Consider the following 19,928-nt stretch of genomic DNA (forward strand, 5'->3'; position numbering starts at 1 on the left):
CTCTGTCCATGGAATTTTCCAGGCAAGAATACTAGAGTGGGTTGCTCCCCAAGCAGCTCAGTAGTAAAGACTCTGCCTGCCAAGCAGGATTCATGGGTTTGATCCCTAGGTCAGGAAGATCCCCTGGAGAAGAAAACAGCAACCCACTCTAGTATTCTTGCCTGGGAAATCCTATTGCCTAAGGAGCCTGGGGGGCTACAGTCCATGGGGTCACAAAAGAGTCAGACACAACAGAGCAACTAAACAGCAACATCATATTATGGAATTAGGAACATTTTAGATTTTTGTCATCTGTATAAATCCACAGGTGATACTGGATGATACTGATCTGATGATACTGATTTTCTCTACGTGGTCACACCAGACCTGCAGTCAGAAATGCTCTGCCATAACTTACATTCAAATCTTTATCAAACACACATTGAACACAATACCATGGGACCATCTTGCCTGAAGAATAAGGCATGCCTGCAGATGACATAATAGAGTTGGGTAGAGTACTTGCCAATAGAAACAAGCAACCCTAGAGGAGACAGACATTCATCCTGGCCGGAAATGTGTTCAGAACGTTCATGTTAGGTTCTGTTGCTGCATCTGCCATCCCCTCATCACACTTCATAAAACCTCAGACCTCACTACTCAGTCTGTAAAATGGGAGAAATCATGGCAGCCATGCCATGAGAACTGTGCTAATAATGAATAATAATAATAAATAAATAAAATAATAATGAATAATAATCCTGCCTCTGCTGTGTACCAGCTGTGTGACTATAGGCAAATCACCTGAGCCTCAGTTTCCCCATCTCCAAAAGAGGGACTGTTAATTGTGTCGTATGGATCAAATGGAAGAGTACATGTGCTGAGACCTTGGGAACTTGACATGAGAAGACTGTCCCCTTTGAGATATTCTTCCAGGTCCCTGAAAAGTCCACCATATACTTTGTGACTCAAGTCATCAGTTCTCCCAGACATATCACTTTTTCACATTTCCTCATTGGAATAATTTGTAAGGAAAGGAAAGGAGTGAAATAACAAACAAGGGGATCAACAGTGAGCAGTCAGATGGGAAACACAAACTCACGAGGTGCTGTCACCATTCATTGTCCAGTGGAACACTGGATTTCCTAGAGCTGCATTCTTAAAGGCAGGTTTTGAAAATGGATTTAAATTATGTAGAAAATGCATATTCCATAGACAAAAGGAACTTAGATCACTTGCTCTGAAGGGAGGGTTCAATAGGGTAAATCATAAAATCCTCTCTCAGAGGAATTTTTTGGGGGGATCTTGTTTTGAACGGGGAGGCAGAATATACATAGCATAAAATTTACGATTTAAATCATTTGAAGTGTACAGTTCCATGGCATTAAGTGCATTCACATCGTTGTACAATCGTCGTGTTATCCAGTTTCAAAACTTTTTCAAAATCCCAAGAAGCAGCTCTGTACCCATTAAATAGTATATCCAGAAAAGCTTTGGTTTTAACGTTATATCACAGCTGAAAGGACCCTAGAGACTTCTGGTTCAACCCCTCATTTGAATGTGGGGAACCAAGGCTCAGAAAGATCAGGTTTTCTAAATCAACTGGCAAGTTACAAATTCAGATAGGACTGAAATCAAGGGGGTCTCCTCAGTCACTTTCTCTTATACTCGGCATTCATATCCTCTAACAGTTTGCAAACTCGTGCGCCTGATATTCCCCAAAATAGTGGCTCGGAATTTCTCCACAATTTAAGGCCTTGTTGAACAGAATTTTGACTAGACTCTGGGGGGAGATGGATCCACTCTACAAAATCCTTTAAACTCCATTAAGACTCTCATGTCTTGCATTATATTATTTGCATGACATTTTAGTGACTTTATTTTTTTTTAAGTTTTCTCCATAGTAATTTTTAATACCATCGGTTGAATGTCAACTCAATGCCATGCATTATAAAAGGTGTTAAACATTCATAATCTTATTTTATCCTTCGAGGAACCCATCAAATGGTTATTTTTATTCCCACTTGGCAGATGGAGAAACTTAGTCTCAAGGAATCTAAGTCATTTGCCCAAGTTCAGGTTATTTGTTAGGGACAGAACTGGATTCAAAGAACCATTTGGCTCCTAAGCCCCAGGACTTTCTCATGTGCCATGTTGCTCTCTGCTCTAGAGAAATAAGCACAATCTTGGGCTCTCATATTCCATCCCTAGGCTATGCTCATCCTCACCTGATAAAATCCTACCCATCCTTCAGAATTTACCTTAACCCCAACCTCTTTTATAACAATAATATTAGCAGATGTTCATTAAGTGCTTATTATATCCAAGCACTATTATAAGCGCTTTACATGCATTATCTCATTTAATACTCACAGCATCCCTATGAGATGGGTACTATTATTATACTCATTTTACAGATGAGAAAACTGAGACCCAACTGAGATAAGTGATTTGCCTTTTCAGCTCTTCCCACTAGCACGTGGCTTCTGCCTCCCTCCTCCATGCTTCCAAGGCCCTCTGTAGTTCTTTTCAAGGCCCTTCTCTGCCTTGTATTAATTATGCATTAATTGTACTCATCTGTGTTCCCACTCCTTGAGCACAGAGACATTCTTGTATTAGTTTTGGTTTGTGCTGACCATCTGGCTCCATCCTCTGCCCGTTAGACATGCCAGAATTATTTATTTAATTGAAGGAGACAGTCACATGTATTGCTGAGCTGGGTGTAAGTAGTCAAAAATAAAAAGTTTTCCATTGGAAGAGGAATTTGAGTGTTGCTGAAATTTTCAAATATTTTCCATTCATGAGTCCTCTCTGGAGTGCTGGCCAAGAACCATGATAATCATCATAAAAATATGTACTCTTGAAATGGAATTTGTGGTAGAACTTTGGGAAGAGGGTATCAAGTCAAGTGCCTTTTTCCTACTGAATCATTTAAAGGGTTGCCAGATTAGGAGCCCTGAATACTGAAGAATATTAGGAGGCTCTTTTCTTCATTTTTTTGTATTGATTTTCCAGACGCTTTAGTGTTAAACCATGCCAGAAGTGTTGCAGAGATGAATCACTATTATCCAAAGGCCGCCAGCTTCTTTTCCTTCTGACAGAAGGATAATTCCACGTGGATCAAATAAATACAGATGTGTAGTAATTAGTTCTATTCCCAGTGAGCCTATTTCCAACACACTAAAGATGTGAGTGATTATGGAGCCTCACCCCAACAGCTTTTATCATTTTAAACTGCTAAACAACAGGATAGGTCATAACCCAGCCTGCTATTAATAATGCATTTATTGTGTGCAACATTATAGATTAGGTGTATGGACTAGAAAAAGAATACCTTTTAACAAGAATATTACGATCTCCCCCCAGAAGCAGCATATGTGCCTGGCTACTCACCTGATGTACAGTCCCAAGGCAATCAAAAGAATAAAAAATCTCATCCAAGGGAAAGAAGCCTACATTGTCAGCGGGCTCCTCCACAGAGATGATTTGGCCGTGGCAGATATGTTAAACATACCTATCCTAGGCTCAGAGCCTGAACTAGCTCATTTCTATAGCACCAAGTCTGGAAGCAAACGGGTCTTTGAGAACGCAAATGTGCCAGTCCCTCCTGGAATATATAACATCTATAGTCACCAGAAGGTAAGCAGGGTGGACAAGTGAGGCTCTGTTTAAATATTTCACATTCTCTTGACCTTGTAGGAACTTTTTAGGTCTTCTGGAGTCAGCCCAATCCAATGAAGAATATTATGGAATACTTGAGTTGATTTGATGGGATCTGCTTTAGGCTTCGGGCTTTCTTGGTGGTTCAGTGGTAAAGAATCCACTTGTCAGTGTCGGAGACACAAGAGGTGTGGGTTCAATCCCTGTGTTGGGAAGATTCCCTGGAGTAGGAAATGGAAATAGCAACCCAGTTTAGTATTCTTGCCTAGAAAATCCCATGGACAGAGGAGCCTGGCAGATTAACAGTTCATGAGGTTGCAAAAGTGTTGGACGCGACTGAGCGTAACACACTTTAGTCCTTCAGTGTTTCAAAGTATCTTCCTATGGGCCTTACAGAAATTGTCATTCTCAAAGTATTTATTCATTTGGATTAAGGAACTGAAGGCTCTACTCATGTATTAATCTGCTATCAATATTTATTGCCTTAATATGGATTAGTTCATCATCATATTAATTAGCTAGTCATTTTAGTAGGACCCTAAGAAATGTGAAAGTCAGTTCGGGCTAAAAGGAGCAGGTTAGGAGAGCTCTAGGGAGTCATATTGCCAAGGGCATGTGGCAGACTAAGGACATCCATGGCTCTACAAAAAAAAAAAACACCCAAAATCCTAGCTGTTCAGTAAGTGGCCATAAAGAAAGGGGGAAAACCCCAGAAAGGGAACGTGAAATGACTCCAGGAGGAAAACTCTCTGTTTCTGAATTTACCTTGGTCTGAGTCTGTGGCTGTACATTCTTCCAAAAGATAGTTAGGGCCCTAATATTTGAAGAACCATAATATTCAGTTCAGTTCAGTTCAGTCGCTCAGTTGTGTCCGACTCTTCGCGACCCCATGAATCGCAGCACGCCAGGCCTCCCTGTCCATCACCAACTCCCGGAGTTCACTCAGACTCACGTCCATCGAGTCAGCGATGCCATCCAGCCATCTCATCCTCTGTCGTCCCCTTCTCCTCCTGCCCCCAATCCCTCCCAGCATCAGAGTCTTTTCCAATGAGTCAGCTCTTCATATGAGGTGGCCAAAGTACTGGAGTTTCAGCTTTAGCATCATTCCTTCCAAAGAAATCCCAGGGCTGATCTTCAGAATGGACTGGTTGGATCTCCTTGCAGTCCAAGGGACTCTCAAGAGTCTTCTCCAACACCACAGTTCAAAAGCATCAATTCTTCGGCGCTCAGCTTTCTTCACAGTCCAACTCTCACATCCATACATGACCACTGGAAAAACCATAGCCTTGACTAGACGGACCTTTGTTGTCAAAGTAATGTCTCTGCTTTTCAATATGCTATCTAGGTTGGTCATAACTTTTCTTCCAAGGAGTAAGCATCTTTTAATTTCATGGCTGCAGTCACCATAATATTAGTCACTACAAAATTACCCACTAGAGAACTAGAAATTAACCACTCTAAGTTTGCTCTGGCAGGTGTTCTCACATTTAACTATCTTTTTTTACAATAAAGAAACTGAAAGACAAATAGTTGTTAACATTTCTTAACCTCTGTTTCATTCCATCTCTTAACCATTCCTCTGAGCCAATCACAAGTGATTTGGGGCACCTACTTCTGGGGAAACTAAAAAACTGTACAAAATGCGGATGTTTGTGAGTGACAATATTTAGGGGTCATGCTACTTCTCTCAGCTGCCTGATCCTGATGCTCTGCACCTCATAGCTGCTGAGCCTGCAAACCAAGTCTTTCAACAAATCATACTTTTCAGAGACTAACTGGCAATTATTAAATTGCCCCCAGATTGTTTCAGTCTTGCTAGATAGAGTGTTCATGGGCAATACATGGGCTCAGGAAGGAAGTTTCTTTTAAAGAGGGCAGTCTAGAAAAGGCACAGGCTATCTTAATAGGATTAGAAGAGAGAAGCTTCCCCTGACCTGATGTGTCCCTTCCATTATCATTAACCTCCACTGAAATTTGAAGGTAACAGAGTGGATTACTTAACTCTGCTTCCCTGTAGAATGCTAGGCTGATAGACATAATACAAGTGAAATGCATTTTTAAGTGATACAATTTCATACATGTATATTACATTAACAGTCCTCAAAACCTTAGAATGTATGTGCAGTATTTATATTGAGTGAGTCTTGCTTTTGTCCCCATTGATGAGAATTCAGGCAGTCTTTGCTATGAAATATTTTAGAACTTTATATGTTAATTGTGGTTAAAGATACAGGAATCTTTAATGCAGTAAAGCTTCACTCTAATGCTGATATTCAGAAGTAGGATAAAAACCTCTCCTCAAAGATAAATTGGATTTAAAGGGTGTCATTTCACCTATGGTGTGTGCAAATTGTATCACAATAAACTGAGTCATAACTGAGGTCTGCACTACTTATTTGGAAACCACTTGTCTGAGGTCAACAAGAATTGAAGCACTCCATTGAGATTTTTCCAGATAATGCCTATTCTACCTAATCTATCTGAACATGTCAGCATTTTGAATTTGCAGATGGTAATGAATCAGTAACACTGACTTTTTACCGATGTGCATCATAAACTTAAAGCTGGTGAAAGAAAGCTGTGATTATTTTAATTTAGGTTAATAAATATTCCTAGCTATCAGTTGGATTTTAGCAGTAGACATTTTTCTATTTCTGCCCTACACCAGTATAAAATGTATGGCAATTTAAAAATATATTACATCTTTTGAATAGATAGACTCAAATAGAAAATGATAAATGTTTGGCAATAGCATAAAGTCATTTGCTTTATGATTAAGTAATTTATTTTATTTTTTAAGTCCAGCTTGAGCACAGTGAGCATTTCCTGTTTTGATCCATAAAGTAACCAGGCAACTTCTCTTTCTGGCATGTGTTCCATATGAAATATTGACAGCTTTGCTTAAATAATCAAAAATGGCAATGCTATTTTAAAGCACTGTTCAATTTTCACTTAAAGATAGCACATAATTCTTTCCAGTGCTATAGTCTTTACAATACTATTGATCCTTTTCATTACTGTAGGGAATCCATCAACAGACACCCATTTATAGGATTCTCAGAAGCAACAAATAATAGGATTTGGAAGAAGCAGATAATAATTCTGTTAGTAGCTGAAACTTCCAAATATTCAATATATCCAAGCATACAATGAAAAGGACTGTGCCAGAATATCTTTCCTCACACTGGCAAGAGAATCTTATTGGACATCAACAGGCCAAGAACTATTTCTCCTTCTGCAACATATGACCATAATGGAATCTGTCTTCTCAACACGTTAGAGAAAGAAGGGATGTAACTTTGAAAGACACATTTTTAAAAACCTTCCTAGGCTATGCTTATAGCCATATGGTTTGTAGACCAGAGTACTTGTCATTTAAACACCCACATTATCCCTAGACACTACTTGGTAATTAGGGAGCTAAGACAATTTCATTTTCACCCTAATTGAATACCCTATGGTTGCATGGGGCTTCCAGGGGTCCCAAGTATGTCTGTTTTAGTATCACTTCAACACTGCTGTATACTGTAGCATCTCCAGGAAGATTGGCTGGAAAGACCCAACTCAAGAGAACAGATTGTACCTTTAATCAAAATAATTTTAATCTTCCAGTTCCAGATTTCAACAGATTTTTTTCCCCAGAATTATGAGTCGTCTCACACTCTATAGTTTAAAAAAATCCATTTGGTGACCAAACTCATCAAAAGAGAAGAGAACAGTGTTGCAGAAGCCTCCTTAAGCACAGACCATGGCCAAGAATAGCATGGGGTAGGATCAGGAGAGGGAACACTTACTATTGTTTCTTTCTATATAGATTAGAAAGTCTGATGAGAAGATCAAACAAAAAATCACTTTGTGGTCTAATGAGTTATTTTTCACCAAGACTCTACTAGAACAGTATTACTTATAATTAAGTAATCTTGCTATAGACCTTTTCTGATTCAAACATATCCAAATGGCTTATTGACCGTAAAGGAAGTTGCTTCTCTTGCTCCTGACTTCCTTCTCCACCTCACCCTTCTCCTCTACCTCTCTGTAGCTTGAGATGGGTAGCACAGTGGAGAAGAAATGGGCTTAGGTATTGGACTCAGAGCAGCCTGGGTGGAGTCCCTGTTCTGCGACTGAGTGTTGTGTGATCGTGGGCAAGTTATTTAAATTACCTGAGTCTCAGTTATTTATACATAAAATAGAATTAATAATGGTGCCTATTTCATAGGTTTTTGTGAGTGTTCAATGAGAGGATTTGTGTAAAGAGCTATGCCAAAGGCCTAGAGCCTACTGAGAGTTCAGTGACGTTAACTATTATAGTTATTATTATTATTGTGATATTCGAGCTTGCATGTTTACCCCTGAAACGTTCGTGTGACTGAGCCCAATTCTTGAGAAAAGTTTCAAATAAGATGTAGGAGAGGTGTGTATTCCAATAAAGTTGCTTTCACGAGTTTTTTACCTCCTTTATCTGTCTTGTTCATATAATACATATAACACACTTGGTCAATTGACTGGCCAAACAAATGTATTTCATGTATACTAAATGAGAAAAACATTAAATATTTTATAGATTATAACATTTAAAAGCTCAGCAAAGCTCCAAACAGTTTAAGTTTTCAAGACTATAACTTTTTATTGTCTTGAAACTATAAAAGAATCATTTGAAGAATCAATAAGTAAACACATTATTCTCTGAAAAAGGAAGAGAACAATATTAAGATTCAATTACAGATATTCAGATTTTTTCTTTTGCCTTCAAAAGTTAGCAAGTGATAATTTCATAATTTCTCATAAGTAAGATTATACTTTTAAACATGTCTTTGGTCCCATTGGTTGGTGATTTATTTATACCATATACATGTATGGGGTTAATCAAAAAGTTCATTTGCATTTTTGCATAACAGCTTATGGAAAACCCTGAATGAACTTTTTGGCCAACCCAACATACACACACACATATACACATATCACTTAAAACTTCTAATCTGTTTTAGTAACTAGAAGATAACCGAATGAACAGACTGTTTGAAATAAAGACATGTGGGAAGTACTACAGCTAAGTTAACACGATAAGAAGGAATCCAGGAAATTAAATGTTGCTGTATCTTTGGCCCCACAGATAATAGAACAGGTGAGTCAGCTGGTCATCGATCACCTGGAAATCCAACGCTGGCTCTTTAAAGCAGACTATGAGTTTGGAGGAAATGGGACTGCGTTTTGTGACATTCCCTCCCACCTAAAGTGCTACAACTGGATCCTAAAGGAGAGTCAGAGATACAGTCGCGAAGACTGGAGAAAGAAATGGGCACAAGTGAGTATTCAATGGTAACATAAACCCAAAGTGTCTGTGAACAGATAGAAGATAAAGCAAAAGGCTTAGCTAGGAGATAAGGCACTTTCTTGTAGACTCAGCTGAGTTACCTACCAGCAGTTGAGACCTTAGGCAATTTTTTACTTTCCTGGGCCTTAGTTTTTATGTACTAAGTGAATGAGGTTGATCAGGTTATCTTAAATATTCCTTCTTGGATCCCTGAAAATCCTCAAATTGATTATGATAATAATTAGGAAGTAGTGTTTTTATGATATCCAAATAACATTTCAAATCTAATAATTTGCTCTAAGTGATTCTAGATCATATGCTTCTACCAACTGTTGTTATTAAGCTAGTTGTATTTTATTGTGAGAGGGAAATTCTATTAGTGAATGCTTGTCACCTGGAAGCTAATGTTTAATAGCATTCTGTCAGCAGTCATACGTTTTTGAAGACAATTCAAGGAAATTTATGTAACTGCTGGTCCCTATGAGCGGTTGAGAAAATAATACATTCCAGCAAGAAAATCTCCAGGCAAGAACTGAATAATAGGTAAAAACTCTTAATATATGAGTGATGTATATGGATTTTTCCATGTATATTGGTGGGAGGATGAATTGTACAACTTCTTAGTCTGTTTCAAAGTTGCTTAATAATTAGTTTTATGTGGCTTCACATATGAATTAAACCCACCGTCCTGAAAATGGCATCATTTTGCATTCAGAGACCTCAACGTGCTGACTTCACTTAATCCCAAATCTCTGTTTTTCACTACTGATGAAAGTATAACTGATGAGGAAAATTCAGACACAAATTTTCCATGAACTGACTCCTTCCCTGCCAAATTCTGTAGTGGTGGCTGTGCGGTGATTTGCACCTGCTTTGAGCATCCCACTACAGAAGCAGATGAATCAAGACACAAGTGATAGAAAGGGAGCGGCACACAGAGAGAATCACATTATTCCTGTGAAAATGAAATGATGAATAAATCTAGAGAACAGTCAGAAGACAGAGCTCCCTTTGATAAATGTTAGTTCTCCTCATGATCTATTCAGGGCTTTTCTTCCTCCTCCATCAGTGAATGGACTTAATGCAGTACCTGTCATGGCCAGCTTTTTACATATTATTTAAAGGATACCAAAGTGAATTACTCTCCTAAGAAAAAAATAAAACAAGGAAAGGAAAATGTATTTAATTTTGAGGCCCAGAGGCCCATAGAGGTTGCTCTTGTGTTCTCCTTGGACTGGATTTTATTTCATCTTGTATTAAAAAAGTTTTTTAAGCAAAACTGTTGAGATTAAACCATGAAAAGTATGACTTTTTTTTAATCTAAAAAATTGAAATGTTTGTGTGCTTTTGTGCTAAGTCGCTTCAGTCATGTCCGACTCTTAGCGACCCCATGGACTGTAGCCCCCCAGGCTCCTCTGTCCATGGAATTCTCCAGGCAAGAACACCGGAGTAGGTTGCCATGCCCTCCTCCAGAGGATCTTCCTGACCCAGGGTTCAAAGCCAAGTCTCTTTCCTCTCCTGCATTGGGAGGCAGGTTCTTTACCACTAGCACCACCTGGGCAGTCCCAGTGTTAATGTACAAAGTACTTGCTTGCCTCAGTATTTCAAATCAATAATTTTTATAGAATTCTCCTGATACTAGACTATGATAAATTTTAAATGCTTGATTTTAAGTTTTAAAAATATTCAACATATTGACATATAGCTGAATTGCATTTAGAAGTCTGAATATATATTATTTAATTTCAAATATTTTAAACTATACCATTTTAAATTGCCACCAATTACATTCGGCATTATTGTTAATGTTGTCAAATGTGACACTTATGAATAATTAATGATCTGTCTAAATTTTTTTTAACTTAACAAGGGAAAATAATTATTATGAAATCTTTTTACATTCTGAGACCTGTGCTTGACCATGATGTTGTTAGAAGCCAAAAATAAAAAAATAAAGTACTTCTGAAGAGCTTTTTTTTTTGTTGTTAGGAGACTATTGACATTCTTTTGCCTTCAAAGTGAAATCGCATTCAGAGTGGCAGTGAACTGCAATCTCCACTGAGTGTAGCTATTGAGAATTTAGGATTAGAATTATCCTTTGTTCCAGAAGACCATCATAATGGTGCACGTTTAGACATCAAAGCATTACTTTATGAGCACAGGCATGTTTAAATGTCCTATTACAGTTTGTAGACCTGTTTCTTTTGATAATGAAGACGTTGTGTCATCCAGCCTAGCCTGGCACATGCAAAACATATGCTGGCAGGTTATTAAAAATTTCAGCTTCTTGATGAAAGACTATCCTGCAGGCTAAGAGTCCAGAGAAAGACTCCATTCTGGGAGAATTATTAGAAATGAGAATATGACTGTAAGCACTAAATTATGTTAATACTTACAAATAGCATCATTTGCATAGCAGTTTATGACACGATACCATGATTTTTCTCATTGGTATGTTGTAGGCAACAGATTAAAAACAGTGCTGTTTATAGGGGTTTGAACTATTTTGAGATTCTCTTGCGTCTTATGCAGATATTGGTTTTAGATGTAGTCATGATTCAGTGTGGACTCCAGGATCTATAAGTATCATCTTTTTTTCTACCTATCTAATTGAGAACCAGAATTATTTGGTTGCAGTTGAGACTTGAAACAAAGTCATGGAATCAACAAATGATAAAACACTGAAGTCATATTTTAAAAATCAGTGTTGACATGTAAGTGATTTTAGGAAAAGTAGAATGTCACATAATAGCCACAATAAAAAGCAGCACAACTCTCAGTTTGTTCCATGGTGTCTTGTTACCAACCTTACTCTCTTCATCCTGAAAGTGAAAGTGTTAAGTCACTAAGTTGTGTCCGACTCTGCAATCCCACAGACTGTAGCCCACCAGGCTCCTGTGTCCATGGGATTCTCCAGGCAAGAATACTGGAGTAGGTTGCCATTTCCTTCTCCAGAGGATCTTCCCGACCCAGGGATCGAACTGGGTCTCCTGCGTTGCAGGCAGATTCTTTACTATCTGTGCCTATCCTGCTAGCTAACAAAATCTACTTCCCCCAACAGGTTCCAGTAAACTCACTCACTTAAATACTCAATGCTTATTAAGTTTCAGTGAATCTACACACGTGTACATGCTCCAAAGTTGCCACTCCAGAGACGAGAAAATTTATTTTCATTTAGTAGGAATAAAGGCTTAAGCAAAGACACACCTGTAGGGAAAAAAACCTTCCTGGACACTCTTACCTAAGACAGTGCAGGGAGACCCAGGTGACATTTGTTGTGGTACTAGTCCTTCTTATGCCGTTTCCTTTCTGTTTATAAAGGGAAGCTTCGCTCCCTCACTCCTGGAAAACTGGCTTGTTAGTAGTGACACCTGGTGACACTGCTTTAGAAAAGTAGTTGCCAGAATGCTGGCCTAGACATGAGATTTAGCATTTTGTAGACTCCCACGAATGGGCTTCCCTGGTAATTCAGCTGGTAAAGAATCCACCTGCAATGCAGGAGACCCCAGTTTGATCCCTAGGTCAGGAAGATCCCCTGGAGAAGGGATAGGCTACCCACTCCAGTATTCTTGGGTTTTTCTGGTGGCTCAGACAGTAAAGAAACCACTCACAATGCAGGAGACCTGGGTTTGATCCCTGGGTTGGGAAGAGCCTCTGGAAGAGGGTGTGGCAACCCACTCCAGTATTCTTGCCTGGAGAATCCCCATGGACAGAGGAGCCTGGCAGGCTACAGTCCATGAGGTTGCAAAAAGTCAGACACAACTAGCGACTAAGCACAGACCCATGAATGGGCTTCCCAGGTGGAACTAGTGATAAAGAACCCACCTCCCAGTGCAGGATAGGCGAGAGATGCAGGTTTGATCCCTGGTTCAGGAAGATCCCCTAGAGGAGGGCATGGCAACCCACTCTAGTATTCTTGCCTGGGAAATCCCGTGGACAGAGGAGCCTGCAGGGCTGCAGTCCATGGGGTCGCAAAGAGTTGGACACAGCTGAAGCTATTTAGCATACATGCACACAGACCCGTGAATACACTATACACGTGCACACAGACTCATGCATGAATACACAGGAAAATGTTTTGACATTTCCTTGTACCCTTGCATATTTGAATCTGCAGATGTGGAACCCACATACCAAAGGCGAGCAATGCCATTTTATATATGGGACTTGAGGATTCTTGGATTTTGTTATCCATGGGAGTCTTACCATCAATCCCCCTTGATGGCAAGGGACAACTGGGTGCCAGGCATTTCAGCACTTTACTTGAATTGACTCATTTCGTCTCGGAAAACCTCTGAAGTTTTTACTCATTTACTTCCACACCACTTTGAGAAGGAAGGTATTGTTATTCTGTTTAATGGAGAAATAGATTCCTTGGAAGTGAAGTGACTTGCCCATGTTCACATAGCTAGTCAATGATCTGCATCTAGCTTGGAACCCACATCCACTCCTCCTGGTCCCCTGCCCTGGCCACACTGAGTTGAATCCATTTAGAAAAGACCCGCTATTTGAAAGCCCTGGAGTAGGGTTCTCCCTCTGGTCCCTGCCTTTGTGGCCTGCTGCCCTTGTGGCAGATTGTCTGCTTTCTACAGAGACTTGTGGGAAACACAAAGGTCCCATAGCTATTGCTCTCGAACGTCTTTCCTTTCCTGACTGACAGGGTAGCTGCTGTCTGTTGCCAGTTGGCTGGAAGGTAAGAGAGCCATTAGTACCTCAGAGTTTCAAGGAAGAATCCCTGTTGGAGAGTCTCTAGGGTTCAGCTTTGCAACACATCTGCCTCACCTACCTATGTGAGTGGGTGAGGATAGTGAGTTTGAGATGTCACCCTTTGATCATTCATGCCGGTGACACATTTTCAATGCTGTTCTCAACTTAATACACTCACAAGATCATTTTAGTGAACCTGTAAATTCTCAGAAAACTTAGAGTAAGCAACCTTTCTTCACAATCAGACATGGCATTAAAAATATCATGAGTATTTAAAGCCCTGCTTTTTGTTTTGTTTTGTTTTGGACCATGGAAAGATTATTTTATTCCATGAAAATATTCTCAACAGAGAACACTATCTTAAACAAAGCATTTACGATAAGAAATCAACATGTGCACAGAAAGAGTAAAAATTACTGAAAAATTAAAGATTTCTTTTGGACAATTCACATGTTCAAAAAACCCTGCTTTTTGGATGAGCAACCAAATACTTTATTTTTTTAATATTTCTTTATATCTCCTGTTCAAGATTGATGTGGTAAATTTCCTTTTAAGCAGGACAAGGTTTGGAATAAACCAGTCTGAATAGTTGAACACTCAGGATAAGTAGGAGGTGGTCTGGCTTCACGGGTTCCATGGACTAGGCAAATGGAGGTTATTGGGGCAGGGAGGAACCATGGGCAAATCACTTCAGCTGTCCAAGCCTCTATCTCTTCAAGTGTAAAGAGAAATAATATTAGTACCTGTCTCCTGGAGGAGGTAATAAGAATTAAATGAGATGACCCTTGTGACTTGGCTGTGTATCAATATTTAGCACATAAGACTATGTGTTATTAACATTACCATAAAATTGCATTAGAATTAAATTGTAGGTAGTATTGAACAAGTACGTACAACTTAATCTTTTTCTGGTGATTCAGAAGGTCCCATAGCACCTTTTAGGCTTCCAGAATATTGTTCTAAGCATCAGTTATCATATAGGATTGTGACTGTTGAAGATACAAGAGTGTGGACCAAAGCGTGCCTAATCCAATGGTTTACCCAGATAATGCCTTTAAAAGAATAAGCCTTGCTAGCAGCCTGGTTTCTTATAATTTGAAAATAGAAAACAATTCCAGTTATTTTAGCATCCTGCATGTTGAATAAAGAGGCATTGACCTGATAAACTAGAGATTTTTCTGACCACAAGGTTGAGACCCATTTGCTTCATTTTTCTGGTTCCAGTTGGTGTCTTTTCTAATTAGTGTAGCAGCACGTCACCGCAATCATTGGACAGTCTTAATCATTTACATATTTTTCCTTATCTCTGAAAATGACTTAGAATGTTTTCTTCCAATTCAGTGGTTATTTTCAGGAAGCTGCCAGGGTTGGGTTGGAGGTGCGTCTCAGTGCCTGAGGAAGATGACAGGAGAAGGAAAATTGCCTCCCCAAGTTAAATGAAAGCTGGGTCCCCCTTCCGAGGACCTATAATAATCAGCTATACAAGCTGTTGGTTTGTGTGTCCTATTGATTTAATATGCTTCTAATCAGTACATAAAGCTATGGGCCTGCAGTGTTAATTTTTCATATGCTTACAAAGTACCCTTTGATTTTCTGTCACACGTTAATTACAGCATTTTGCCATTAAATACGAAGCTTTGTGTAAACTAATTACAAGGTAATCATTGTCTACTGCAAGCGTGCTGTTTGTACCTTTTATTTTATTCTAAAAATGCACAGATCTCACAGTCTGGAAACGCTCTACCTTCCAGCCATTAGCTCTCACTAATTCATAGCATTATTGTGGTGAGAGTGTAGGAGTTGTAATTGTTGTGGTATCAGAGCTGTTAATTACCGGAGTAAACAGTTGAAATGGTGCCAAGGTCTATTGTACAAGGCAGAGAAAAGGAGGTTTAAATGTTACTCCCACCATCTGGGGACTAGGGGAGAGGCAAATGCTTGAGAACAGCAGTGAGGCGCTATCGCCGTCTCAGCTCCAGGGTTGGCGGCCATATGGATCCGGAATATTTTGAATCAATTGAATTTAACTGCCAGTTTTTCGCAATAACAGCGTGGAAGGAAGGAATAAAGCAAAAGATGAGAGGAACAAGAATTGGTTAGTGTTTTCACACACAGGAAGTCCCCGTTGGAGTTCTTTTGGAAGGACCTGCTTTGCGGAAAGCCACAGAGCAGGCTCGGGTATTTGGAACAGAGTCAGGGTGGGCTGACTCTCCACCGCCGGCCGCCACGCCATTTGCTTCTGGTCGTCTGTCCTCCGCGCCCCTCGGCGAGAGGGGGATGGCCTTGAGAGGACCCGGACTTCTGTGTGATTGTGCCAGAGCAAACAAATCCTCATTTTGGGAATTCACTGCTTTATTTCCCTGGTGTTTTCATAAACATGGTCTGTAGAAAAAAATAATAAATAGATAATGCTGTCCCATCCGCCTCAACTACATACCTCTGTACCTGTGGAAATATCAAGGAAGGAACAGAATCTGATTAAGGAAAGCAGATGCTTGCCCATTCCTTTGGTATAAAATTAAAATATAAATTCTCCTGTAAGCCTCTCATTTCATTTGACAAATTCACCCCTTTCCCCCACTACTTGAATGAAAAATCAAGTCCAAAGGGCACATGTGTTTTCTTTTGTTTTTAATTTCAGCTAAAGGGCTTTTTCAGCATATGCAGTTTTCTCAATCAGTGGTATTTCTCTAATGGGAAAGAAACCTATTAGCCATAAGTATGGTGGCCACTTTGACTTATAGTTGATTTTTAAACTGCGTGGTTTCTGTTTTAAAATATTGCATAATCTTTAAAGCAATCATATATTTTTACTTGGCGTCACTATTATTTAATATAATTGCCTTTAAACCCATTTTCCAACATTAAAAATACCTTTTAAAAATCTGCCACTGGCTGCTGTAACTACTTTTTAATTTCATTCCCCAAACATGAACGGATTCTTCTTTTTTTAAACCATCCTGGATTATTTATTTTTAATTGTTCCGTTAGCAGATGTTGAAGTAATTCAGGATATACTGTAAACAACTCCTTTAAAGAGAGAGATCACAAACCATCACATTTACCATGAGCCAAGGGCCGTGTCTGTTGGGCTTTTATGGGCGGCTTTAGCCCACAGGAAAAATTTTTCCTGCTTTTGTTTATGTGCAAAGTTCAATTAAGAATTTCAAGAAATGTTTAATCTTTATCTATTGAAACCCCCAGCATGCAGTGCGATAGGTTGAGCCTAGAAAGAAAATCAGGGCCCCCCGTGGAGAGGGGGAAAAAGAAACAGCCGTTGAAGAGCTGGAAAGTTGAAAGGGAATGAAGCTCTCCAGTGTTTCTGGTCGGGGCAAAGCAGTTATACTGAGTTTTCGAATGGAGAAGCAACATATGTGCCTCAGTTGGACAAAGCGCTTCTCGAGTCAAATCAACTGCTAGGCCTGCGTGTTGGTGCAAGGTGGAGGCCTGGATAATGAGGGACAGACTCCTCGAGAAGCAGCGAGTGGATAATGCTACATAAGTATGGAATTATATACCGCACTTTCACCATTCTGTTTAATGAGAGCCGCCACCACAGCGAATCACTTGCCACACAGCTGAAATGGGCCATTAGCTATCAAGGGAAAATTGTCTTTGCCGCTTTCAGCAGATGGAGCAAATATTTTACAAAGCAATTTTACATACCAAAAACATTTGTGTGCCTTGGTAATGTTGGCTGTTTTACATTATGTTACCTTCTACAGCAGCATAATTTTCCATCTCATCGAAGGCAAAGTTGGCATTTTTGATTTTTAAACTCTCAATTAACAATTAAACATGGAGTATTAAGGCAGTCCTTAAACTTTAAGTAGGTGTGGGAAGTAGTTTATGACTTGCTGAAGACATTTTCATTCTTTCTTCATCTTCTCAGCATATTTTTACACTCTAAAGAGGGACGATTGCTAATGATCTTAAGGGAAAGGAATGAGTGGAAACTTCACTACTGATTGCCGAATGAGAGTAACCAATGCATGGAGTGAGTGGAGCATTTGTCGGCTTACGTGTCCGGCATGGATTGTGGGTACACGGTTGGTCCACCCATTCGTATCAGTTTAAAATGTTTAATATTCAATAACAGAAAACCCAACTCAAAGTGACTTTAACAATAAAGAGAATTTTTTTAAGTAAAAATAAAAAATAAAGAGAATTTATTAATTCAGCTAAATGAAAATCCAGAGATTGTCTCTGACATCAGAGAAGGCTTAACCCAGGCTTCCCTGATGGCTCAGATAGTAAAGAATCATGAGAAAAGGATTAATCCAGTGACACAGTATCAACAAGGACCCAGTTACTTTCCATCCCTCCCCCATACTGTGCATAATATCTGCTCCATCCTAAGGCTGGTGGTCCCCAGGGTTGCTGGGGGGCTGCCAGTGGCTCCTGAAGCTTGTCCTTGGTCAAGGTAATAGGAAGAGAGAAAATCTCACCAGGCAGCATTCTCAGAAAAGCATAAAGGCTTCTTTCTCAGAAGGCCCCAGCAAGTGCTTCCTAACACTTGATTGGCCTGACTGGGTCATGTGCCCCTCCTGAACCGATCACTGTGGCCAGGGTATGGCTTTGCTAACCAGGGGCCCCTTCTTGGAGCTGAGCATGAGGTTACTCTCAATTCTTACGTAGCTAAGAATGGGGTAGGGACAGTTCCTGAAAGGAAGTTGGGGATATCATTACCTGGAACAAGAAGACAAAGATGCTGGGCAGCCAACAGCAGATGTAATTTCTGCCATTTTTCATAAATTTGACAGCACAGACTTAGCATCACATGTGGATGATCTAATCTGACCCAGATGGACCTCAACAGTGCCTGCCCATGGCAGTTACAGACACAGAGCTCGTTGCACTATGGCATACTGGTAGCAACTAGACTGGAATCCCAGTTTGCTACTTCATGGCTGTGATATGAAATGGAGATGATAATAACTACTTCAGAGAGTGGCTTTGAGATCATAATATAAAAACTTCTGGCACAGACCTATCACATGGTAAGCTTTCAATAAGAGAGAGCTATTGTTTTACCTAAAAAATAGCTGTCGTCGGGACTCTGCTGGTGGTCCAGTGGTTAGAATCTGCCTGCCAGTGCATGGGACACAGATTTGACCCTTGGTCCAGGAAGATCCCACATGCCACGGAGCAACTAAGCTTGTGCACCACAACTACCTAGCCCACGCTCTAGAGTCCATGAACTGCAGCTTCCTGAAGCCCACCCACCCGGAGCCCATGCTCTGCAACAAGAGAAGCCACTGCAGTGCGAAGCCTGTGCAGCACAACTGGAGAGCAGGCCCCACTTGCCGCGACTAGAGAACGCTTACACGGCAATGAAGACCCAGTGCAGCCAAAAATATATAAACAAAGTTTAAAATACAATAACAACAACAGTATAAAAAGTGTCCTGTGCAACCAAGTACCCTTCTTAAATTCACATTCAAATTAGGAATCCTTCCCTTCTCTCCATCTCTGTGCAGCTAGCCTTTTCAAATCCTGAGCACCTTTCATGGAACCCATACCTTCCCTCTGAAAGAGGGCAGTGGGGGCAATAAACACTCACCCCGGAGCCAGAGGTGGCTGAGAGCTCCTGTGGTCTTGCTGTATGTGTGTAGAAGCCCCATCCCCTCTTCTGTTACATGAGGCACTTGTCTTAGATGGTCCAGACGGCCTCTTTCAATATTGATATCCCTGCTTAGTTTCAAGTGATTGTCTTGCCCTTTTGGCCCTATGTCACCTTCCATTCCTCCATTTGGGGATATCAGAAGGCTCTGTAAAAGCAGAATCATCTAGGTAGGTCCCTTGGTTTCTGTTTTGAACAACACCAAATAATGTCTGATGTGAAAGATTGAAAGTGATTAGCTGACAAGTTATTTTACTTAATTCATCACTGCAGATCTAGCAAAGAGCTTTCTGAAATAAAAGGAGTATTGATGATTGATATTTAGATCATTCTGATTTGTATTCTTTTTTCCTCCTTGCTCATCCTCCCAACACACATGCACACACACATACACACTTTTAGAATTTACTTGGGAAAGTTAACTCTCTGGAGCTTGAAGTAGCTTTAGTCATTGAGGGCAATATTAAATTGGATATGCTAGCAGCTTCCCCTGAGATATCCTGAATTTCTTTCAGTCAAATACCTCTTCTTTCAAATTTACACTTTCTTGATAGAAAAAAAGAGAGAGAGCTGAGAGGCAAGGTCCATGCTTGATAGACAAGAATCTTTAGGATGCATTGGTCAGACTGATGAAGGCCCTACAGTTAT

General features: G+C 39.9%; 1 protein-coding gene across 1 annotated transcript in view; it reads left to right on the forward strand.

Annotated features, from left to right (window-relative positions):
• Window positions 1-19,928, forward strand: part of IQCH (IQ motif containing H) — a 229,554-nt gene that overhangs the window by 134,636 nt on the left and 74,990 nt on the right. Inside the window, 2 exon segments of the mRNA XM_003586516.6 lie at window positions 3,346-3,618; window positions 8,750-8,941. Coding sequence (XP_003586564.4) covers window positions 3,346-3,618; window positions 8,750-8,941 — 465 coding nt within the window.

Source organism: Bos taurus, chromosome 10 (genome assembly GCF_002263795.3).
Source record: "Bos taurus isolate L1 Dominette 01449 registration number 42190680 breed Hereford chromosome 10, ARS-UCD2.0, whole genome shotgun sequence".
Taxonomy (NCBI): Eukaryota; Metazoa; Chordata; class Mammalia; order Artiodactyla; family Bovidae; genus Bos; species Bos taurus.